General features: G+C 47.7%; 1 protein-coding gene and 1 non-coding gene across 2 annotated transcripts; both read left to right on the forward strand.

The window, feature by feature from the left end:
* Nucleotides 1-4116: 4116 nt before the first annotated feature.
* TRNAN-GUU (transfer RNA asparagine (anticodon GUU)) lies at nt 4117-4190 on the forward strand. Its single transcript has one exon. It is a non-coding gene; the product is annotated as a tRNA-Asn (tRNA).
* Nucleotides 4191-8785: 4595 nt separating this feature from the next.
* Nucleotides 8786-15818, forward strand: LOC135317505 (olfactory receptor 14A16-like). The gene is made up of 2 exons (XM_064473798.1): nt 8786-9699; nt 15770-15818. Exons 1-2 carry the CDS (start codon nt 8786-8788, stop codon nt 15816-15818), a joined length of 963 nt encoding a protein of 320 aa, XP_064329868.1.
* Nucleotides 15819-24549: the final 8731 nt, after the last annotated feature.

Raw genomic sequence — 24549 nt, forward strand, 5'->3', positions numbered from 1 at the left:
TTTTACATCCAGAAACAGGAACTTACTGAAGCGAATCCACAGAGCGCGGGTGACAGCAGGCTACGCGGGAGCCTGAACTGGGCAGGGAGTGTAGGATCAGGCTTCTACATGGCCTAATAAAGCAAAACACCCGTTAAGGCCAGCTTGGTCATTACTACTTGTCTAGCTATGAAAAATTAGTAAGAACCCTAAGGTAACTCATGATTAATCAAACTGACCACTTAAAGCGATTAACACTTGAGCAGAGCATTTGCTTTAGCGAGAACCACAACTGCCGATGTTTCTTAAGACCCTGAGATTTGATGTGTTCACATTCGATTCAGAATTACTCTATCGAGTGGTTTATACTTCATTACAAAATTTGCTTCCCCCTCCTGTTTTTTCTTTTCCTTACTGTCCATCGCCTTCGTTAAGCAGATGAGTAACACCGAGCCACTACCTGTTCTGTACAAGGCTTGCTGGTGCAGCGGTGTAACACCTTGGTGTTCGACGCCATCCTCCTCGTGTTCCCTGGCGTGCGATCAGAAAAGGTAAGTAAATGAGGTCAATAAAAGGGCTGGCTGGTGAAATGAGCAGATCAGACCTTCCTATTCCATTGGTTCTCCACTAACAGGGATAGGAAATAGGCATTCCAGGCTTCCATGTTGAGCAAATAATGCACTATGCGTTCTGTTTTGACAAGCAATGCATGCACAGACTAGACTTTCTGTTAATCAGACTGACTTCCTCAGCGTTTCCGTCACATATACAAAAGGTACCGTTCTGCAGAGCCCGCTGAGGCCAGCGTTTCACTGAAGAGCTTTGAATGAGCGAGGCCTGCAGGAAGGAATGACCCTGACTTACAGTGGAACATTAAACTGTACGTTCTGTTTTAAAACAGTAGTTTGGATCAGTTGACATAAATACTGTGTTTCTTTTCAGCTAAGCATCGATTTTGAGGCTCCAGTTTTAATGAACAAAAATCACCGTGATCCCCATCTTTTATTTGTTACATCTACTCACTGATGTTAAGATTTATTAGTTTCTCTCCTATGTCCATCTAATCACTGTTAATAACATCACTGTGTTCTAATACTGATATTAATGTGAGAGTATACAAAGGCTACAGTCAGAAATCCCCACATTGCTCGGAGCACTGGGAGTTTTAAGGTTAGGGGTTTTGGTTTTTCAGTTGACACCTTTCCCCATTCATTTTCCCCCTCTAGGACTATTTACTTGTCCTTAAATAGAAGCTTTGTTTCTGATGGGGAAGTAAGGGGAAGTTATGTTAAGAATCTGCTGGTTTTTTAGGACTTTCTTGGAAACAAAACCAAGCCCGACTGTGATTTGTAGCTGTAACCGAAAGGGCTACGGAAGGAAGGCCCTGACCCCCAGCCCCCACCGAGCCCATTCCTTCCCCCGGCACGTTTGTGCCAACAGGCTTCAAAGCCTCGCCTGAGCAGCGGGAACCTCCTGCCGGGTACGGGCGGTCCCGGAGGGGGGGCGGGGAGGGGCTCCCTGCCGCTGAAGGGCTTTGGCAAACAAACGGGGGCTCCGGCACCGGCGGGGGCGCATCAGGGAGACGCAGCATTTACAATAAAACACCGAAACAAGAACCAGCCCGCTTTTGCCCGACGTTTTGCCGGGCGGCGGCGGGGGGGGGAGTGGCGGCGGCCCCCATGGCCCCGCCGGGCCCGGCCATCTGCCCCGTCCCGCCGCCCCCCCGCCCCGCTCCGCACCTGGCCCCGGGGCTGCGCGGGGGGCTGGGGGGGGAAGGGCTCTGCCGGGAGGGGGAAGGGGCGGCGCGGGGGGGAGCCCGGGCTGCCACCCCTCTGCACCCAAGGGGTAAGTGCCGTCAGTGGGGGCAGGCGCTGGGCTGCATTTCCCAGAGCTCATGGCACTTTCTGTTGATACCGACACAGGGCATTAGAATGGCCAAACCTCACTTTGTTAGCTCGCCGGCCCAAAGGGCTGTGGTTCCAGGTGGGTGCATTGAATTTCAGGCCGATAGTGGTGTTGCTCAGCGGGGTGCGAGCTGGTTACAGCACAGCCTCATCCTGTGGGGTTTGTCTCCCACCAAACAGTGGGGACAGGTGAGGAACAGAGGGCTCTGCAAGGGGCGAGTTGTTTGATCTGAAGTGAAACATGAAGGCACGAGCGAGCTGGAGCGACGCACTGAGTCCCTCCCGCCAGAGCTGAGTACGGGGAGGTGCTGGCGGAGGGGAGATAATTTGGCAGCCTGGAGAGCAAAGCGGGCACTTGGAGCAAGCAGAGAGAGACACAAAACAAAACAAAACAACTGGCAAGAGCCTGTGGAGGGTGTGAGAAGCCAAGATTTAAAATCAGACCTTGAAATAGTGCTGACTCAGCACAGCTGCTGAGCACGCAGCCGGGGGACTGCTGGTGTCACGAGCGGCTCTGGGAGGTGACACTGACCGCCAGCACAGGCTGGGTGTTCCCCGTTGATGCCATGAGAAGCCGAAATCAGGACTCAATAGTCTGAATGACTGTTAAGCAGGTATGCTTTTATTGCAGCGCTGGAGGCACGGGGGATCACTCCTCCTAATGTGTCCGCACAGGGTTAGGTGCTTCTACAGGCTTTGCATACCTCTTCCTTACTTTTCCGAGAAAAGCTATAAATATTCATTATTTAACAAGAACTCATTATCATATGCAGATTTCATTTGCGCATGCCTGTTGGTGGCCCTGGGTGGCCGTCGGGGGTCTCTGGATGAAGGATATACTCTTCCTCACTGTGTCCGCTAGTTACCTTTTGCTTTCGCGCAAGGTCAGTTCTGAGATCACGTATATCCTGTCCCTGAGGGATGGTCTGTTCTGGTTTAGTGTTTTGCTCTGCAGTTCCTTATCTTCATGGTTGTGTCCATCTGCTTCTTATGAGGTCAGACGTCGCCATCATAAATTTGTGTCGGCGCTTCTTGTCTTGAAGCCTTTCTGACTCCCCCAAAGCAACAGGTTCTAGTCATATCAGTTCTAACTCTATCAGTGGCCAACAGCCCCGGGCTTGTATCAGGAACAGCGTGGCCGACAGGAGCAGGGCAGGGATGGTGCCCCTGTGCTCGGCACTGGTGAGGCCACGCCTTGCATATTGTGTTCAGTTTTGGGCCTCGCAGTGCAAGAAGGACCTTGAGGTGCTGAAGCGTGTCCAGAGAAGGGCAACGAAGCCGGGGAAGGGTCTGGAGAGCAGGTCTTGTGAGGAGAGGTTGAGAGAACTGGGGTTGTTTGGCCTGGAGAAGAGGAGGCTGAGAGGAGACCTTATCGCTCTCTGCAACTACCTGAAAGGAGGCTGTTGTGACATGGGTGTTGGTCTTTCAAGTTACTCATGTGGAATGAGAGGAAATGGCTTCAAGATGTGTCAGGGGAGGCTTAGATTGGATAGTAGGAAAAATTTCTTTACTGTAGGAGTGGTCAGGCATTGGAACCGGCTGCTGTGAGAGGTGGGGGAGTCACCGTCCCTGGAGGTGTTCAAACAATGTGTAGATGCGGCACTTGAGGGCATGGTTTAGGAGACATGGTAATGTTGGGTTAACGGTTTGACCTGATGATCCTAGAGGTCTTTTCCAATCTTAATGATTCTATGTTTCTATGATCCTATGGAAGGATTTGCTAAAACCCTCATCCATCACCTTGCTTCTTGCCAAGTTTCCCCCCCCACCTTGCATCTGTAGGCACTGCCAATCACTACCTAATGACTAACTGAGAAGCTAAGAAGCTCTCAAGGCCTCCCATCTCCTCCTCAAGGGATGTCCCTGTTTCTCCAGTCACCACTCATGCATCCTAAACACACCAGCTGAGGCAGCTCACCTTGGTGAGGGGAGGACCTCCCCGAGGCACCTCTGTGCTCTTTGAGGTCGGAGCGCTTGTGCAAGGCTGCAGGAGGAGTTCGTTTGGTGCCCAGCACTGTACTGCAGGTGGTTGGTCTGCAGTGGGCGGGGAACGAGACAGGGCTGCTCCCAGAAATGGCGTGGGAGGGGAGGTCCGGGGGTCAGGGAAAGCAGGGTGGACATTCAGGGTGATGGTGTTTCCCTTCCCAAGTCACCATTTCGCGTGACAAAGCTTCTCTGGAAATGGCCGCCCATCTGCCTGCCGATGGGAAGCACTACACAGCTCACTTTGGGAGTCTCTGTGGCGCAATTGGCCAGCGTATTTGGCTGTTAACTGAAAGGCTGGTGGCTCGAGCCCACCCGGGGACAGGTTCCCCTTACCCTGCCCATGGCAGTGGGGTTGGAACTAGATGATTTTAAGGTCCCTTCCAACCCAAACCATTCTCTGGCTCTGTCAAAAGAGGAGGCTATTCAGTCCCCTCAGCAAAGGCCGAGGAAGGAAAGCAACCTGAGACAAATTCCTTGTTCTGACCCATGAGTTTTTATGACTTTGCCCTTCTCTCCCCTGCTCAGGGGGAGTGAGCAAGCAGCTGGGTGGGGGCTTAGCTGCCACCTGGGGTCAAAATACCATGTAATTTGCCTTATTTCTACTTGCAATAAATCCAGGAGCGGTAACATGCTCTCACATAATTTCTTCTTCTTGATGACAGTAAACTTTATTTGTTTAGTGTTATTCCTCTTAGTCATTCTTCCTTGACAAGACAGTTATTTCTCTGTATTATGCTCTGGCATGAAGTTATTAGAACAGCACTTTTTCTCGCCATTCCAACTGTCATCATTTAATGGCAACACCATTCCTCGCCAGGGGGAGGAATGAGAGCCTCATTCAGGCTGGAAGGCACCTTCCTAGATATCTGTAGGAAACATTCTGCTCGAAGCAGGATCACACCAGCTTTCTCATGGTTTCATCCAGATGGGTCTTTGAAACTTCCAGGGATGGAGGCAGCGCACACTCTCTGGGAAATGGCTTCCCGTGTCTGACTGTCCTCACATTGCAAAAGCTTCTCCCTATATTGAGCCTGAGCCGCTCGTGTTTCAAAGTCCATTGCCTCCTGTGCTCCTGCCTTGCACCACAGAGTCTTCTTGGAAGCCTCACCACAGGCAATGCAAGTCTAGTACATCCTCCCCGCAAAGCCCTCCATGCTCCGGGGTGGACAAGTGCTGCTCCTTCAGCCTCTCCTAAGAGGACAAAGTGCTCCAGTCGTGACCACCTCTGTGGTCCTCCAATGATTGCTGATGTCTCTCTGACATTGTGTGGAACCAAAACCTGGGCCAGTCTTCTGGATGTGGTGTAACAAGTGCTGAGCAGAGGGAGATAATCACTTCCCCTGGCTGTGCTAGTGCTCCTGCAGCCCAGGGTGCTGTTGGCCATCTTTGCTGGTGGCTCATCTCTTGCCTAACGTAACCCAAAGCCCTGCAGACCCTTCCCTGCAGAGCTACTACCTGCCAAGGCAGTCCCTGGCCTATGACACTGTAGAGTCTACATCCTCTTTAGGAGCAGGACCTTGGCTGAATCTTTACTGGATACCATGTGGTTGGTGACAAAGAGGATGGTGACAGACCATGAGCAGAGAGGATGGTGACAGACAAGCCAACCTGAGTAAACCCAGTCACCTTCTCCTTCAGTCAGCCGGCAATGGGATCCAAGTGAACACGGTCTGGGGCACAGCCTTTCACTCCTCCGCACATCCTTTGGGCACTGGGGAAAGGTGCATGCGATGTTTGTATTTTCCCCATGCTCAGGGAATTCCCACAGACTCCATGGCCTTTGAAAGACAATGGGGAGTGGCTTCCCTGGGACACTGGCCTGCTCACTCAGCTCCCTGCGATGCTGCCCCTCCTGTCCCATGGGCTGGGAGGGATTGTGTTTGCTCAAGTGATCCCTGACTTGACCCCATCCCCCGCTGCCTGATCTCCTCCAGAGTCCTGCCCTGAGTCCCAGAGGCCTGGGAGACCTGGCTGGGGAAGGCTGAGGCAAAGAGGGCACAGAGAATCTCACACCTCTCTACCCCTGCCCTTACTAAATCCAGCAGTGCCACACAGTGTCTTTGCTTCTCCTTTAGCTGTTCCTGAAGTAGGAAACGCTCCTTATGGTGCCCTTGAGTTGCCTTTTGAGTTCAGACTGAGTTTGGATCTGGACCCTTGCTGAGATTGGGGGATGCTGTCCTGAGCTCTGCAACCATGTCACAGCTCTGGCTCTTCAATGGAACACATCCTGCCAGTTCGGAGAAATTAGATCCTTCCCTGCCACCTTCCTGCTGCCCTGTCTAATGATGGGACAAAAGAAAGTGATTGTCGTGCCCAAATCATTTCCTCGTAGGAGAAATAACAGTGCTGGAAAGCAGCCCCTCCCCCCAGCTGAGGGAGGGAGCATCAGGGATTCCTGCAGGCTGTTTCACAGCAGGTTCCCCCGGAGCCCCAGGGACACCTCATGGGAGCCCCGAGGGGCAGAGAAAGGGCTGCCTTGGGCTGTGCCTCTGCTGCCGAGCTGGGCTGGGCTCCTGGCGTGGAGGGAGCTGCTGGCAATGAGGCAGCGCTGCCGAGAGACAGCTCTGCCCAGGAGCAGCTCCTCTGCCAAGCGCAGCAGGGCTGAGGGCACTGCCTGCAGGCGCCGAGGGCAGAGGAGCTGGGCAGGGAGAGGGGAAAGGCAGCCTGGGGTGGGGGGATGCTGGGAGCTGACTGGGGGAGAAACCTTCACAGCCCCTCTACATGGTAAGTGTCTGGGTGCAGGACAATGCAGCTGGTGTTCCTGGATGGACATCCAACAGCTGCTCCATCCCACAGCATAGATGGTCCCTGTTGAGGACTCTCATAGTTGCCCTTGCACAGAGGAGGAGGACATGCTGAGGAGCAGCACTTCCCTGCTGCACTGTCAGAAGGACAGGACACGGCGGCTGCCTTCACCCAGGGATGCTGCAGGGCTTTGCAGGCATGTGTGCATCCAGGGGTGCATAAGGCTGTCCTTGTGAGCAGGGTCCCTGCGCCCCAGGGGTCTGTGTGCTGGGGCAGGGACTCTGCCGCCTGCCAGGCTCAGCACTCAACCTGCCTCGGGAGCTCCCACAGCGCTGTGGGGACAAGCTGTGGGTGGAAGGAGTGACCCTGGCAGGGCAGGGTCCTTCTGCTGTCCAGAGGGTGCTGCTTGGGTCAGGCTGCTCAGACTTCTCCATCACCCTGTGGGTGTTTGCAGAGGATCCTTTTAAAGGTGGATGTTAAGGTTGGGAATTACCTGAAAGGGAATAAGTGTGTGCTTTGAGCTTTCTCTTCTTGGTTGTCTGGGTGGGCAGTGGGAGATGGGAATGTATTTCTGTGCTCTGGGGTAGGCATGGAGACCCCAGCTCTCGTCAGGACTTGTCTGAGCTGCTCCTTAGCCCCTGCACGCACAGAGCTGTCCCTGGGCAGGGCCCTGCTGCCAGGAGGTGTGTGCAGGGCAGAGCTGAGCACACAGCGTGTGTGGGATGGGCTCTGTGATCAGGGAGAGGGAGGAGACGTGGGGACAGAGAAAGTGGTCCTGCCCAAGAAGAGCTCCAGGCAGCAGAGGCATGGTCAGGGAGGAAGAAAGATGCTCCCAGCAAAGCCGTGGGAGGAGGGACTCCGGCGTCTCCCTGCCATCCCTGCAGTGCAGATGCTTTCCCTTGAGCAACTCCCTGGTCTCCCCACTCCCACAGCAAATCCCCTGCCCTTAATATCCTGGGGACATGGCCAGGAGTTACCCTGCCGGCCGCCTGACCACCAAGAGCAGAAAAACTGCAGTATCCGACTGGGTTTCCCTCTCCTGCCTCCCTCGGCAGGCTACTTTGGCATATTCTCCTCTTCTCCCTGCCACCCTTGTTCTTACTGTTACAGGCAGTGGTGGTGGGGCGTGAGGATTCAACTACAGCTCCGACACCAATGCTGCGTGTACTGTCATGCACGTATGTCCATGGAGGAACCGCATCCAACTCTCAGCCTTTTAACCTTTGGGTCTCTGGGTACTGCAGTGCATGTGGCTGCAATGATCTCACCCTCTCCTCAGGATGGCACAAGTGTAGGCAGTGGGAGTGTTTCCTCGGGAGGTGCTGCTGGGCTGCAGGCTGCCCTCCAGTAGGGCAAAGCTCTCCCAGAGCATCTCTGTGTTGTGCAGGAGCCCCATGGAGAAGACGCCTCCCTGCTCAGGCCATGGAAAGGCTGCTGTGTGGCTGGATGTGGGCAGCTGTAATGAGCCCTCTGTGTCCCTGGCTGGGAGAGCAGAGCTGAGATCCTCCTCAGGTACGATGGGGCTGGGAGGGGTTTGGATATCTGCACTCAGAAACTGGGTTCCTCTGCTCCCAGCGCATCCTGTTTCTTTTGGGGAGAACACCCGAGTGCGATAGTCCTCCAGCTGAAAGAGCTGCCGGCACAGAGCAGCTGAGACCAGGGCTGATGGACAGACCGGCTGTGCTCCCTCGGCACCAAGGGACAGTCCCTTTGCCTCTCAGGGCCCACAAGATTTCACCTGCAGTGCAGCAGAAATGCCAGGGGTTTCTGCACCCAAAGCACCCCTCAGCTGTGGTGGGGCAACTGCAACAGAAGACACAGAACACAACCCCCACAGCTCTGCTCTGCACTCAGGTGAGTTGGGAGCGACAATACTGAAAAGCTCTTTGATATCAGGAGTGCATTTAGTCTGAGATCACCCTGTGTTAATCTTTACCTGTTGCTGTAGGGCAGGAGTGACTCCTGCAGAGCCCACAGCAGAGGGCTCCTGCTCCCTGGGGTACCCTCCCTCTGCCAGCACCAACCTGAGCTCACCACCGTTATTCCTGACAAGGGAAAGGCAGCCTGGGGGGAGTTCTGAAAGAAACACAATAGTTTTTTATCCAAGAAGTCTGCCCTAACTTCCACGTCCTTTACCTGCTTGTTCAGGGCTCCACACCCAGAGGCAGCAGATGTCGAACAGCAGCTCCATCACCCACTTCCTCCTCCTGGCATTTGCAGACACGCGGGAGCTGCAGCTCCTGCACTTCTGGCTCTCCCTGGCCATCTACCTGGCTGCCCTCCTGGGCAACGGGCTCATCGTCACCGCCATCGCCTGCGACCACCGCCTCCACACCCCCATGTACTTCTTCCTCCTCAACCTCTCCCTCCTCGACCTGGGCTCCATCTCTGCCACTCTCCCCAAATCCATGGCCAATTCCCTCTGGGACACCAGGGGCATCTCCTACATGGGATGTGCTGCACAAGCCTTTCTGTTTCTCTTTTTGATATCAGCAGAGTTTTATCTCCTCACGGTCGTGGCCTACGACCGCTACGTGGCCATCTGCAAACCCCTGCACTACGGGACCCTGCTGGGCAGCAGAGCTTGTGCCCACATGGCAGCAGCTGCCTGGGCCGGTGGGTTTCTCAGTGCTCTGCTGCACACGGCCAGTACATTTTCACTGCCCCTCTGCCATGGCAATGCCCTGGCCCAGTTCTTCTGTGAAATCCCCCAGATCCTCAAGCTCTCCTGCTCAGGCACCTACCTCAGGGAAGTTGGGCTTATTGTAGTTAGTGCCTCGTCATTCTTTGGCTGTTTTGTTTTCATGGTGCTGTCCTATGTGCAGATCTTCAGGGCTGTGCTGAGGCTCCCCTCTGAGCAGGGACGGCACAAAGCCTTTTCCACGTGCCTCCCTCACCTGGCCGTGGTCTCCCTGTTTATCAGCACTGGCACGTTTGCCCACCTGAAGCCTCCCTCCATCTCCTCCCCATCCCTGGACCTGGTGGTGGCAGTGCTGTACTCGGTGGTGCCTCCAGCAGTGAACCCCCTCATCTACAGCATGAGGAACCAGGAGGTCAAGGATGCCGTGTGGAAACTGATCACTGGGTGGTTTCCAGGACCTATTGTAGGTCACTGTCCTGGTTCAGCCTCAGCTGGCAACTGAACACCACGCAGCCGCCCGCTCACCCCCCCCCCACCCCTGTGGGATGGGGAAGAGAATCGGACAAGCAAAAGAACTTGTGGGTTGAGATAAGCACAGTTTAATAACTACAATAGAATGATGATGATAAATGATTATGATAATAATGACAGTAATGTTAATATAATAAAAGGGAAAAGGAAGGAAAGGGAAAACAGGGAAAAAAAACGCAGAAACACGAACGATACAACCGCTCACCACCCGCCGACCGACGCTGCCCGTCCCCGAGCCGCGATTGCTCCCTCCCTCCCCCGGCCAGCCCCTCCCAGGTAGCATACTGGGCATGACATTACATGATATGGAATATCCCTTTGGTCAGTTTGAATCCGCTCTCTTAGCTGTGCCCCCTCCCCTCCCAGCTTCTTGTGCACCCAGCAGAGCATGGGAGGCTGGACATGTCCTTGACTAGTATCAGCGCTGCCCAGCAACAGCCCAAACATCTGTGTGTTATCTCAACAGGTTTTTTTTCCATGCTAATTTCAAAGCACAGCACTATACCAGCTAGAGTGAAGAAAATTAACTCTATCCCAGCTGAAACCATGACAGTCACTATTCAATATATGTCTCATAACGCTACTTAAGACAGGCCCAGCTTTTATTAGGTTTTGGGTTTGTCATTTTTGCTGGGTGGGATTTTTATTTTCTTCCTTTTTCTCCTTCTGATAATATTGTATGCAAAGAAATACAGACCTTCCACTTTGGCTTCATTATCTACCTCACCCCCCACCACACTGCAATGAGGTACCACTGGTGCTGAGTTAGTGAGAGAGAACTGCCTGCACTTGGTAGCTCACTGTTTCCTAGATGCACTAGATTTCTCTTCTGCTCTCTAAAGCTTTGACGTATGTAACCACAGTTAGGTAGAAGGTACATTGTTAGACTGTTTCATGGAGGCAGAATACAAGGCTTGGCTGAGTATCTGCCCATGTTGTGCAAGGATTATTTAGCAAAAGCAGTCACAGAACCTTGCTTTCTGTTCTCTCTTCAAAACTACATGATATATAACTCTGACAATGAATAAAGGTTAAATATCAGACTCACATGACATTATGCTAGGTGTCCTAAGATTTGCTAATAGGGTTTCATATTTTAGGTATTAGTAAAACTCACCAGATTATGGAAAATTGGAAAATAGTTCTCATTTGGTCTGCTACCCTTCCCTCACTGCCTTCTACATGTCACACTGACTGCATTCATCTCTGAAACCTTCACTGTCATGTTCTCTTCTCTGAGTTAGAACCACTGCCAAAGTGCGCCCATGTTTATAGAGGCGGGTTTTTTTGGTTTATGTTACTGTTTGTGGTACAAATAGCTACTTTCACCTTGGACTTGTACCTTTTTTTGGATGTATTTAGTTCTGAGGTAGTATTGTCTATATTTGGGTCAGTGCTCACAAAGTTTGGCTTCCATAATTTTCTATTAATATTAATAAAGCCCATCCCCCTAGCATATGGGATGCAGAAGACACTGCAAAGCAAGCTGTTATAGAGCTTGAAAAGGTTTATGAGCTGAAAAATTTGAGTTTGGAGGGGGAATATAAACTTTCGCAATTTCCAAATGCTGATGCTAAATCCATTCAGATATAAATCAAACCCATCAGGAGCACTCTGCTCTTTAGGTGCTTTATCCTAGCATGTTTTTATTCATTATTCCTTCCTCAGTTGGCGGTTGTACATGAAAGCTGTTAAAATGAAATAAATAATGTATTCCTGTGAAGATGATTAGTATATTTTGGAACTCAGAAATGGTAGAAAAGTTGGGTAATATTTCAGCATAAATAGCAATGTGAGTAGCTTTTTTGTCTTAAAATTCCTAGTCCAGGATGTAGATAGTTAGGTCATAATCTCTCTGGAAATTTCCCAGTGTTGGCTAGGCTTTGAATGATGATTTTTGTTACTGGGAATCTCGTGCATCTTTATGTAGGGTAGAGTCAAATAATAGAGGCTTTGAAATGAACAGCATTAATATATGTTTGCATACATTCACATATATTTCATATGGTTTCATACATCACATCCATTTCACCTGGACATTTATTTTAATTGGTGTGACGGTATCTCACTTGATGCTTCCTTTTGAAACTGCATTAAATTTGTTGCACACTAAAAATATCTTAGTGTTAGAAGCATTTGTGTGGCTCCGTCTGTACCCGGTGCTATTTTGGGAGACCTCTGTGATTGGTCTGTCTCTGCTGTTGCTCTTTCTTGGGAATTGGATGTCGCTTTCCTGTTTAAACATTGGCATTCATTCAAGATATACCCATCTGCAGTTGTTTTCCTTTGAGTTTGCGACAATTCAACTTCCTTGCTATCAAATCTTTACTGATATCTCCAGGAACTGTATGGAAGCCCTCAATCACTTCATGCTCTGTGGAAAAGCAAAGATGAAGATGAAATGCCTCATCAAATAATTTTTTAAGCCATTACTAGAAGGTTTCTTTGAACAAAGCGACAACTAAGATTGTGTTCAACATATATCAAAAGCAAAGGTCTGAGAACCACTTATGCAGACGTCATAAACAAGAACCAGGATCCCATGCAGTCCCTGGTCTTGCGTCATTACCCCAGCTCATAAAAAGTTAGACTGGATTTTGTCAGCAAATATAATCATGGCTGTGCAGATACCTCCAGGTGACGGAAGAGCACATTTAATTGAGGATTGGTGTGTTTTGACCATGGAGAGTTAATTCTCCTTGGTGCACAAGAGGTTGACCAGTTGCTGGGAGACAGAGAAGATTTTCAAGTTCCCTTGCATAGACAGCTTTTTCATATTGTGGTCCACCAACCACCTGGCCTTGAGCATACCTTGCCTGCTGGCCATTGGGAAGAAACTTCTCTGCATGTGAGTATTTATTTCTTACTATAACAAAATTAATGAGCCAATGATCCACTTTCTAACCTGTTTGTTTATCCTTATGCCTCTAGTGGTACCTGCAGGAGCAGCATAAAGCTATCTCAGGGGTCTTCCTGCAGATCTCCCCTTCAATTTATCATGGTCTAGTTTTCTCTCTTGCTCAGTGTTTTTTCCTGGTAGAAAGTATGCTAGTTCATCAGCCAGAAACACTAATAGGATTTTTCCCTACAAAAGACTTACTGTGATACATTAAAAAAAAATCAAGCAGTAAAGTACCAATAACGTAAACATGTAATGTGCTGAATAATCATTACAGTATTTCACCTGGAATGTGTATCTGTCTGCAGAGGTGCTCAGCTATGGATCTAACATGCTGCTAGCAGAGATGCTGATCATCCCTAAATAGGAGCTTCATCTTTCTAGTTGTGCAGGGCATCCAGTGAGACCCTCATGTTGAAGAGCATCAGTGGGGAGCTCCTGCTGGCTTTCCTTTCTGTTTCCCTCCTTCAGGGTTCACCTGCTGATGGCTGCCAGCATGCCAGGATCCACAGCTGGCCCATGGAGATGCAGCTCCCTGTGCATCAGACACAGTAATAGTTTCTCCAGGGTCAGTTTCCAGTCCCTCAATCAGGTGACTAATTGTCCTTTTTCACCGTATTTAACTTTTATCAGGTACAAATCTTGATACAGCAGTGTTATCCTCATTCATGTTCGCTCACTGTAGGGTAGTGTGGTGAGAAGTGCAACAGGATGTACAGAGTACAGCAGGGTTCAGTTGCTCAGCTGCCTGAATCCACAGAAACCAGGCTCTGGTTTCCTTCTGTATCTGTAAAATCAGTTCCTTTTTAGTAAATTGTACCATTTTTACTTCTTGTCATCTAATGTAATTTTCTTAATTGGCTAATTGCTTTATCCATATGCCAAGCATAAGTCAACTGCCATGGAAGTGTCATTCATTAGCTGCATCTATGTTCACTTAGCCCAGCACATCTTTACATGCTGTGTTTGAATTTCTTCTGCAGTGCATTTCCTCTTGCAGTACCACATATATCCTGTGTAGGCCCTCCCTAGTCCTTTGGCTACAGATACATGGCTTGTTAGAATAATTGGACACCTTGTTTTGCAGTTGTGCTGAACTCTCCCTTTGCTTACATTTCAAAGTATGCTTCCTGGTTTCTGCTTCCTGAGGTCAGGAGGAGGTCTCCCAGCATTAACACTTCTTGCAGAAGTGCAAATGCCATGGCTAACCAGTTTGTTAGTAAGCATTTGAACGAAGTATTTGAATGGAGTATTTGTGTAGCCCCTCCCTGTTGACACTGAAAGAATCTCTTGAAAATAAAGCAGAAAATAAAAATCTGTTTTGGTAGTAATTTGAATCGAATAATCCTGATATTTTCAGGCATGTACGCCAACAGCTCACTCCAAAAGCTCTCAGGACATTTCTAACAGCCAGGAGTTCTGGTACATTTTAGGTGTACACAGAGGTTCCACTTGTCAGGGTTTGAGACACTTGGAAATAGCAGTGAAACAACTTCTTTTCTTTGGTGACTTCAGTACTAATGGTGTAAATAGGATGGAGATAGGGAGAGCTGTGATATATGCTAAATCAAGAAGTCACTATTTGTTCATTTTCTTACTTTATGTGGGATTTGCATGCAAGCAGAGGATCTCTTCCAGGACAGAGCCATCATCCACAGCCATTCTGTTAGGCCAGTTTCAAAGAGGAAAGGACAAGGGAGACTGAGAAATGTATAGATTTGTTGGGCCTGATACAGGAGGAAGTGGACAGTGTCTCTGTCACTTAGAGCTACCTAAAGAGAAACTTCCAGCCATCGGAGGAAAGATGAGAAGCTGCATAAGCACGTTACTGAACCTTGTGATTCAGCATTGCGCCCGAGCTCAATACATTCTAGAGCCTCATTTTCTCTCAGCCTTTCCTAATATACTGTATCTTAACAATTCACTCAGCTTGTGTGTGCTGTCTGGTTGCAGATTTTTCAAGGCAAGCACTGTCTGTGTATTTCTGTGTTTTTACATCCCCCAGCCCAGCTGGATCTCACTGTTACCTGGTCCTTAGACACTGCTGATGCCAGCAAATCCACCAGAAAAGATACTTTCCTTGAATTTAGAAAGTGAGTTTAGAGAATGGAATTCCTGGTGTAGGAATGCATAAAATGCAAGATATCTTAAGACAAGTCATTTAGATCCATGATGAGTTTGTGCATAAATCAAAGTGCAGAACTATTTCGTAGGTTTCCCTTTGACACGTGTGTTGGAAACATACTAAAATTACTTTTATTTCCCTTTAATTCTTCACTGTTTCCTGTGCAATTACGTATTTGTGTCCATTTGCCTTCTGACAAGATTTAATGCATACTTTTCAGCATACAATTTAGTAGAAAGTTACATTCACCTCTCAGACCTAAGGGCTAAATCTGCCATCAGCACCCACATCATGCCATGAAAACTGCTAAAGAACAGCAGTCCATAGTTCATGTGTGAAAACCTGTCAACCAAAAGCTGCTCATTTGTGCCCATTTTTTTATCTCTGTTCACATAAGTATGGAGTATAAGGTATTACTTTTGACATAGCGTGCGTATTTATTTGTTTACTGTGGTGTAGAAAAGAAGCTATTAGTTATTTCTGTTAGGGGTTTGACCCCTTTGGCTGAATCACTTGAGCTGGCTTGTTGCATTTGTTCTCATTTTGCAGTTCATACCCTCACCCTTTAACTTTTCGCGAACGTGGGCCAGCTGTTGCACCTGTACAAATCCCGCTGGGCGCTCTGCTCTCAGGATTGGTGCCACGATGCAGGGAAGCTGTATTCAGCAGGGTCATATTAACGTTAGGAGTTAAGATACTATTTGTCCCACTGGTTTTGGCATGACTCATGTTCAGTAGATAATTAGAACCTCATGCCAAACTTTTGCTATTCCCATCCTAAAATGGAGCAATTATTTTTTTTACATGTGTTAACTATAATTGCTACTGGGATTGACAATTGTATTACTAATTCAACAATTACTTCGTTATGAGGCACTAATAGGAAAAAATTTGCTTGACGTCTAAAATCTCTCTCGTGAATTAATTCTTAATTCTGTACATAATTTTGCCTTGAGCAGGTATTTACTTAAAGCTATAAATTGCTTTAAAATCTCAAGTAATGAGTAACTAATGCCATATGTGAAAATAGGTTGGATTAATAATGAATAACCTGCAGGGCTGTGTCTTCTCCTTTTCTTGTACATAAGTAGTTTTGAAATGTTTTGGTTTGTTTTGTTTTTTCTTGTTTGGGTTGTTTTTTTTTTTCTTAAACCAGAGTGGCCAGTTTTTACCTCTTGAGACAAAAGCACCTCTTCCACAGCTGCAATGAATACTGGGTGCTGGGGCTGACCTAGTGCAGGGACTTTGACCTGGTCAGCATCTTTCTTCTTGGAAGGAGGTGGAGAACAGGGATTTAGAAAATAACCGTCTGCTGTATCTCTCTACCTGCACATCCAGCCTTAAAGGTATCAGGGATTTCCTTTGACATTTGTGGACTATTCTTGGGGTTCCTCCATGTTTTTCCTATGAAAGGTTGGCCTTGCTTGCCTCAAGACTTTTTTCTCTTTGGAGTTCTTGGCATGATGAGTGTTTCAAGCAAGGGTCGTGAAGAGTCCAAATTTTCCCTCCCACTACGGGGAGGTATATTAGGATGTGCTGAGTAACACTGGAAGAGGAGGAGGAGGGGAAGCAGGAAGAGGAGTGCAGTTTGCTCTTCTGTGGCTTGAAGAGATGGCCACTAACATTTCATCATTTTTCTGTAAAGAGCAAGTAACAGTAGCAATAAGGACTTGCCTCTCTTGTTAGCAGTGTGATTCACTCAAATTCTAGAAGATGTAAGGTGAATTTGACTAAATTTTTCAGAGCAACAGGTTGCCCCCTTTTAAAAAGGCCAAATGTTCAGATCGTAAAATCAGGGCAGTGACATTTGCTGCTTTTTTGGGTGCCTTCTCTGTTGTACACAGTGGATAGTAAAACTGGCATTTAAAAAAATGCAGCAGCAGGCTGGAAGTGTTTCACAGAGGCCTCCAAATATCTGTCAAGTAGTAACTGCTTTTGATCATAGCTTCTCTACCTTGACCAGTAGCTTGCAAGCTTTGCTATATTGAATATTTGTCAAGCCATCCACTGACCCCTTTACTGCGTGTTGCTTTGTTAAGTGCGAATCAAATTATTACAAAATTGACACTTTAAAAAAAACTATGCAGATTTGTGAAGGTTAGTCTGAGATTGCAGATTTCCGATACCTTTGAAGAGATCGCATATTCCGGATCTACTTTCTCTATGTAGTTCCTGTGGTTTCGATTTTCTAAGTCCTTGGCCTGGTGATACAATTTTCTCTTCTGTCAATAAGGATGCTCCAGTTAACCGTATCTGTGGGACTAGGTTTTGTGTTTGATTTACATTGCAACAGCGGACAACGCACAAGCTGTCTATATAAAAGCTGATGCTCAGATGTATCCCAGGCTGACTGTCACCAGCCAAGGCCTCTGATGGCGTACTCTAAGTACTCTAAGTCAGTTCTCAACCACTTAGAAACAAAGTACGTTTTGTTAGATTAGCATTTCTACAATAAACCTTTAAACAAGAGTCATGGAGATGTGCATTATTAAATGTGCACAAACAAAACCAGGGAGATTGATAACAGATAGCTGTAGTCAATTTTTGTCTATGAGTTTTAGCATTTTGGAGCATGCTTAACTGACATCTTTCATTTTGCGGTGGGATCAGGTTGTGTATCTGCCAGGCAGAGCTGGCCCTCCTGTCACAGCTGCCCAATTCAGACTGTGGGCAGCTGTGTCGGCAGTGGGGAGTGGTCTCCATAAATCATCTTCCCATGGGGCCTCTGCGCAGGGAGGAATGGGAGGTGCTTGCAGACTGGAGCTGCTTGGCAGCAACCCCCCACTGGCGTGCCAGCGGGTGCATAGCTGGCTACGTATAGATGTGGCTAACACTGCTGCTTGGTTTAATCTGAGCTGGCGTGAGGGGTAAGATGCTGACTGTGATTCAGTATCATCTGCTTTGCAGCCTGATTTTGGAGGCCAAATGTTTTAGTGCAAACATCTGCGAGCACAAACAATTGCAGCATCCTTTTGAAGTGAGTCCCACTTGCATCTCCATGTGCTTAGTTATTAGTACCTGGAGTCCCCTGCCCTTTTCTCTAGAGCCCTCTTCTCCCATAAGTAGGATCAGTTAAGCATCATTTTGTCCTTCTGTCCCATAGTATGATGGTGATGCCAAAGGTGTAAAAACTCCAGGAAATCCACCCTGGAAAATAAAATTTTTAAGAGCTGGATGAAATATTACTGACAGCCCTGGTGAAGTCTTATTACTTCACATCCACTGACTTTAAAAAGAAATGTACCAAAGTGTTGATATAAAATACAAATATGGATTAGTGAGATAATAGAAAAAATTTTTTTACTATTTCTGCCACTAAACCTCCTTTCCAGGATAGTAATTAGAAGAGGTAAATGTGCAAGTTTTAGACTGTGAGTTAATTTTTTTTTTCTCATACAAAGTACCTTTAAAGCAGTTGCTCCAGATAAAAGATGATTAAGTTTAGATTAATTTAGATCTAAATTAGGTTTAGATTTAGTGCAGAGTTTGGCATTTACATCTCTCTCCAATATAAATCAATGTTCGTATGTATGACTTGTTCTTTGTTAGAAATTGATCCCTTTTACACTTTCAGCCACTTTTCCTATTGAATATATTTTTCTCTCCTCCACCTCTTTGCTTCTCTTTCAGCTTGTAGCAGGTACAGTGTCCCCGACTGATGTGAATAGCTCACATCTGCAACCCTGTAAAATATACTCAATGTGTTCCAGCTGGCAAAGACGAGAAATTTTGACAGGCTTTATGCCTTGCAGAAAATGTTGCCAGGATGCCCTGATTTCTACATTCAGTATAAGCAGTTTTGTAAAATTGATGCAGAGAAAAGTTTGGGATGAGTGAAACCATTTTAGAAATGGGGCCAACATCCTTCATACAACTTGAACTGTAGCATTTTTATTGTGTCTTGTTTTGAGCAATATATTTTTTAATACACCCATGACGATGCTTTATAAACTGTTTGTTCTCTAAGGGCATTGATGGCACCTATGCCCCTTCACCTGATCCCACTGTGGAACCTTCCAGTTCTTTAGACCTGCTTGGACTGGGAGAACTCGTCAACTGGTGCTAGCTTTGAAGCGTTGCTGTTGTTGGCCCTGTATCTTTGAAAGGAAACAAACAATACAGTGGGCTGTTTGTCCCTTTTCTATTAGGCCTGATGCAATATCAGTTCTAAAGGCAATGAAGCAGCACGTGAATAAATAAAATACTTGATTTAAAAATGCATTTGAGAGTCACACGTCTAAATTGCCCATGGTTTCCATAACATGAAAATCCCTGCTGAGTAGGAAATTATTACTGCTCATCATCCTCTTTGGTATTTGCTCGAAAGGTATGAGTCTGTTAATACCCTAATGACGCACTTAAATCTTTGGAACAGATGGGAATGGTCAGGCATGCTGGAGCAAATATTTGGAACAAAGGCTTAATTACATAGGTACCAAATTAAGGCATTCTTATAAACAGTTTTGGTTTTTTTGACATGGTGGTAAAAAACAGAAAGCAAAGAGAAGCCAAATTAACTTAGCAGCTGAGGTGTAGCAGTGGATTATTCTGAAAGCCAACAGGTGAATGTTTTCCACAGTCCCAGCAGAGAGAAAGACTGAATTGAATAGCCAAATTCCTATTGATTTCTTTGGGAGCAGCATCGAGACTTTAAAATCAAAACAGGAGTTTTTAACGAATTAATGAGAGTTACGTGACCTAAATCTTGTTTAATGTTTTGGAAGCACCAGGTAAGATTTAAATAAAATAATAAGTTTTCTAGACTTTTAATAGCGTTATTCTTCTTAGTGCTGCTGTTACCTCAAGGTATTTACTTTTTGGCTGTTAGTGCAGTGTAGAAGTTGATACTATTGAGAATGGAATTGGCAAATCCTAGAATGTTTAGATCATAAACATTTTAAAATAAGACTCCATTTAAAAAAATGTATATTTTTTTAATATGAAATGTTAGTTGTGTTCTTGGCAGGCTTTGCTTGAGAGGAGTCACATGCATTTCAAAAAGTGTTCTGCTAGCCAGCTGCGGCCAAAAGACTATTTCAAACCAGTGGAGACCCAATTCCCTTTTCTCTTTTGCTCTCCCCCATCCCCCTTAGGACTCTCTATATATCATACAACTGAAGTATAGCCAATCATGGGGTGAAAAATTCACACAACTAGTATACACAACGGTGGAAAGCATATTAAAACTGACTAAAGATGCCAGTACTAGTCTGTGCTTTAAGAAGTACTGTTGAGATTTCTTTACTTCAGCACTCTTCAAATCTTCAAACTTCAAAAACTGTTGAATACTCTTTCAGACCCAGCAGAATTGCATAAACTATATGGAGAATTGCTTGTGTCTGTGGACACAATTTACCTGTGGAGTGGCACAGCCATCTTTTTAGCAACGAGTTGATTCACCAGTGCTAAATGAAACCAGATATACTCCAGGGGCGTCGAGCAGGTGGTGGGTTTGGGAGATAACTCATGATAGATGGTGTTAGTGGAGTGGTTATTTATCTCAATGAAATATTGATGTTTTGTTGTGCTACATGATTTTTGGTTTTCATGTTTATTTGAAATAAATGTGTGTGTTTGTTGTTCTGCTTGAAGATGTCTTTAGAGGATTTCTTTTTATAAAGTATGAACTTAGTGTTGATGAAAGATATTGTATGTCGGTAGTTGTGTAGGCAGAAGTTTTGCCTCACCTCAAGCAAATACAGGTACCACATTAGAAGCTCCCTGTACTGATCAAACAATCTGCATTGTTCAGTTATTCCAGAACAGAACTTGACTCATTTTTTTCCATAAAGTGAAGGTAGAGCTTTCTCCACCTCAGTTTTGAAGCCCCTTATCGCTAAAGCCTTGCCTGCTTTGGACTGAATGGGGACAATTAAAAGTGTTTTTACATTGGTTACTGGCTGTAGCTGTAACAGTCCTGAACAGAAAAGCTTTGCGTCCGTTGCCCTAAAGTATCATTAGAAAAGGTTTTTAGAGCCTTTTTGCTGAAAATACCTGTGTAACTGAACTTTGAAGTGACTGGCTGTGAGAAGTTGAATGAAGAAAGTATTCCAGAAGAGTATAATGTGGTATACTGACCTCGTTTGGAACCAGTTGCGAACCTACTCCTTAGCCAGCCCAAATCCTTCCTGTGTGGAGAGAAATGTCGTACTTGGGTTCATTTTAGGAGCATATACTTTAATGTAGTTTCTTCTCCTCTTTCTATAAAACAGATTAATACAAAGAATTTAATTTCCATAGGCCCATGTTACCTTCATTCTTTGGCTGTCCAGTTAGGAACTGTGAAGGAAGCCTTGCCTGACATAGGCCTAGAAGGAAACTAACTTTCTGGGTTGTACTAATTTCAGTTTTTATTTGCTCAGTCTGTGATTTGCAAACCAGACAGATACTAGATAATATTTTACAGAGAAATTGTATCATTACTTTAGAAATGTACCACATTCTCCTTGAGCTAAACTGGAATGTTAGTCAAATGGGTAGGAAGAATTCTGTTGCTAGGTTTAAAAATAAAAAACAAACAACAAAACAAACAAAACAAAACCAAAAAAACTCAAACCCAAAACTTCTTAGAAGTAGAGTTTTTAGATTCTTATCGAGATTGGCAGCTGGTGTCCCAAATTCAAAGATAAAAAGCATCTACTAGGTCTTTCTTGAATATTTAACATGCTGCAGACTAGAGGTAAATACCGTGCTACAAACACAGCAGGTCATTGATATCTGAGCTGATACCTTTAACAGAATGGAAAGGTAATGATGGTAAGAGATACATCTGCAGAGGTTCTTCTGACTGATAATATGGTGTCACCACATTTCCCATACTAATATGGCAAGTAGGACTTGGATTGTCAGTGGAATCTAATACGTTATTTTCTTATAGTCCTTGTATGGGCACTTGCTGCACAATATGCCCTTAATCCTGAAATTCTCCAGATTTAAATCCGACAAAGTTGCTTTCTTTCATGTCTTTCCACTCTTTCTCAGTACTTCTCGGCAACGTTGCTGTGTGTCTTTGTGTTTCTCCAGTGCTATTAAATGTCACTCACAGGGAATCTGTTTGTTCCTAATTTATATTTCCCTTTAGGTGATGGACTGTATCAGCAACAGGAGTTATTGCCACTTCTCTGCTTTCAGTTTAAGTACGATGAAGCGTTCAAAAAGAACTGTAGTTTCTTACACTGCATGTGGTCCTGTTAAGTTTCCCACAGGAGTGTGAAAAGACATAGAGCAAACTCAACCCAGCTTCATGTCCTCCTACATATTTACCTTGCAGACAAGCATGACTTGAGATATTTGTCCTCTTAGTAGCCTGTATTTATAATGACCATGTAACGGTAGCAAGAGACTGGCAATAAGCAAAAAACTACCAAGAGCTGAAAACTGATCACCTAATGCTTGTGGTGTGTGGGGGTTATTTTTGAGAAAATCTAGCAGCAGCTAAATGTAACGTAGGGAGCTGAGGAGATGGAACCAATTCCCTAGCTTCCCTTGGGAGGCTGTGAATAAAAGAGTAGTTTATTGCTTATAACAGAACAGTTGTCTTCTAGGTGATATCTCAGTTTAGTCGTTTCTCTGTCTGTCTGATACCTAATTGATAGGTAGGGATCTGGGGGCAGAGGACCACATCAGAAGGGCTTATTCATGTCCTTCCAGATGCAATGCTGCACTTCTTTTCTCAAGGGGCAATGGATGGTGAGTGAGGGGGGCATCCCACACACGTGCACTTGTCTCCAGGAAAAGGGCAGCGCAGGGTCCTGAGTCCTGGGAAGACAGGGTGACTGAGGTTGCTTTGATTTAATTTTCAAAGCTTCCCTCATTTTGTTACTTTCTGGTGGCCAGGGCTGTGGAATTTGTGCATCTGTGTGCTGAAGTATTCATGTTGTTTATAGTGTGGGAAATGGGGAAGAAATGTGTTTTCAGTTTCATTTGATATATACTGCATGCCTGAGGTTCTGTGTTAAACTGAGTTTTCTTCACTGCTCTGACAAAAAAGTGAGACTTTGAAATGAAAGTGTAAGTTACAGACAAAGCCAGAATAAGAATTGGATTATATTTGCAAAGAACAAAAACATTTTTTAAAAAGATAGGAAGAAAAATGAAGGGTGCTTTTTCCCCTAATACTGTGTCAGCTAACTATTTTAGTCAGTCAGTATTAAATACTGAAATAGAAATGCATTAAATCTAGTTTTATTAAAATTATTATTAAATCAGTTAAATTTTGAAACTTTTATTCCAGTATTGCTAAAACCAGTGTGTAGCTAGCCCAGTGTGCTCAGGCAACTCTTATTGTGAGTAAAGCTTGTTCTGGTTGTCTGTGAAAAAACAATACCCATATTGGACATGCCATAGTAGCCTGTGAAGTAACCTAATCCTGTTGCTCCCACTGTGCAGGAAATCAATTCAGGGCAGCGGGATGTGGGGGGAGAGGCCGCGTGGGGGGAGGCGTGGGGTGGGGAGCAGCTATACTAGCTGTGAACTACATGTCTGGGCGGGCGGGCGGGGGCAGCTAGACTACCGGCCGCGAGCTTCGTGGCCAGCGGGGGAGGGTAGGGGGCGAGGGGTGGGGGGGGGGCAACCGACGGCGGCGGCAGCGGGAGGTGGGGGGAGAGGCCGCGTGGGGGCGGGGAGGCGTGGGGTTGGGAGCAGATATACTAGCCGTGAACTACATGTCAGGGCAGGCGGGCGGGGCTGTGTGCTGGGGGGTTGCGTCGGTGGCGCGGGGTGGGGTGAGGGGTGCGGGGCGGCGGGGCCGGGGTGTGGGGGGGGCGTGTGCAGTACGGACAGGGGCACGCAGGAGCGCCTGCGCGCGGCGCCGGGGGGGGGGGCTTCGGGCCAGCCTCGTCCGGGATGTCGGGCACGCAGGGAGGGAGACGCGAAAAAGAGCTGCAGATCGCCCCGCCTTCTCTGTTACAGCCGGCGTTGCCAGCCACGTACGATGCCCGGCCTGCGAGCCTGCCTGCCCGCGGGCGGGATACGCGCTCGCCTCGCTTGCCGGTCAGAGCCGTCCCTGGGAAAGCAGCAGCCGCCTGCCTCGGCCTGGGCAGCGACGGCGGTCCGCCGGGCCCGGCGCCGGCAGCGTGGGCAGCAGGGCCCCCTGCCGGGGCTGGCCGAGAGGCGGCCCACGCTTCTAAGGCCCGGCCGCCGGCCAGCGGTCGCGTGGCGGGCGGGACGCGTTCGAGCGGCGAGCGCTGCCGAGAGGACGGTCCCGTTCCGCCCGGGCCTCGAGGGGACGTGGAAGGGGCCCCGCGCCCCCGGCCGAAAGCAGCGGGCGCCGAAGCCCGGCGCCCGGGACAAGGCCGGACCCTCCCCACGCAGGCGGCGCGGAGGCGACCCGCCGCGGCCGGGCCGGGAGGGACCCGATCCAGTAGCGGCCTCAGCCGGCGGGCTGGACGGGGAACGCGTGAGGGAGTGCTGCGCGACACGCGTGCGCGCGACGCGCACACACCCACACACCCCCGTCCCCCGTCCCCCACAGCACGCACCGCACACACCACGCGCGCGCGCGCACACACACACCCACCCCACCCCACCCCACCCCACCCCACCCCCCGCATCACGTGCTGCCGCGTGCTACGGACGATTACCGCACGTCGTCGTAAGAAGTACCGGGACAGGCAAGGTGACGCAGATACGGCTCGGTAGGTGTCGATAAGTTGTTCGCTGACAGAGAATTGCCGACGAACGGGTGAGCGGACGGTCGGCGACGGACGCCGTAGCGACGCGCGCACGCGTTTGCGCGTAC

The sequence above is a fragment of the Phalacrocorax carbo genome, chromosome 26 (genome assembly GCF_963921805.1).
Source record: "Phalacrocorax carbo chromosome 26, bPhaCar2.1, whole genome shotgun sequence".
Lineage (NCBI taxonomy): Eukaryota > Metazoa > Chordata > Aves > Suliformes > Phalacrocoracidae > Phalacrocorax > Phalacrocorax carbo.

Excerpts from the sequence above, each read along its gene's own strand:
- LOC135317505 (XM_064473798.1), top strand. The coding sequence starts at position 8,786 with ATGTCGAACAGCAGCTCCATCACCCACTTCCTCCTCCTGGCATTTGCA. Across the intron at positions 9,700-15,769 it reads GTGTGGAAACTGATCACTGG|GTATTTACTTAAAGCTATAA; the intron begins GTGGTTTCCAGG and ends TGCCTTGAGCAG.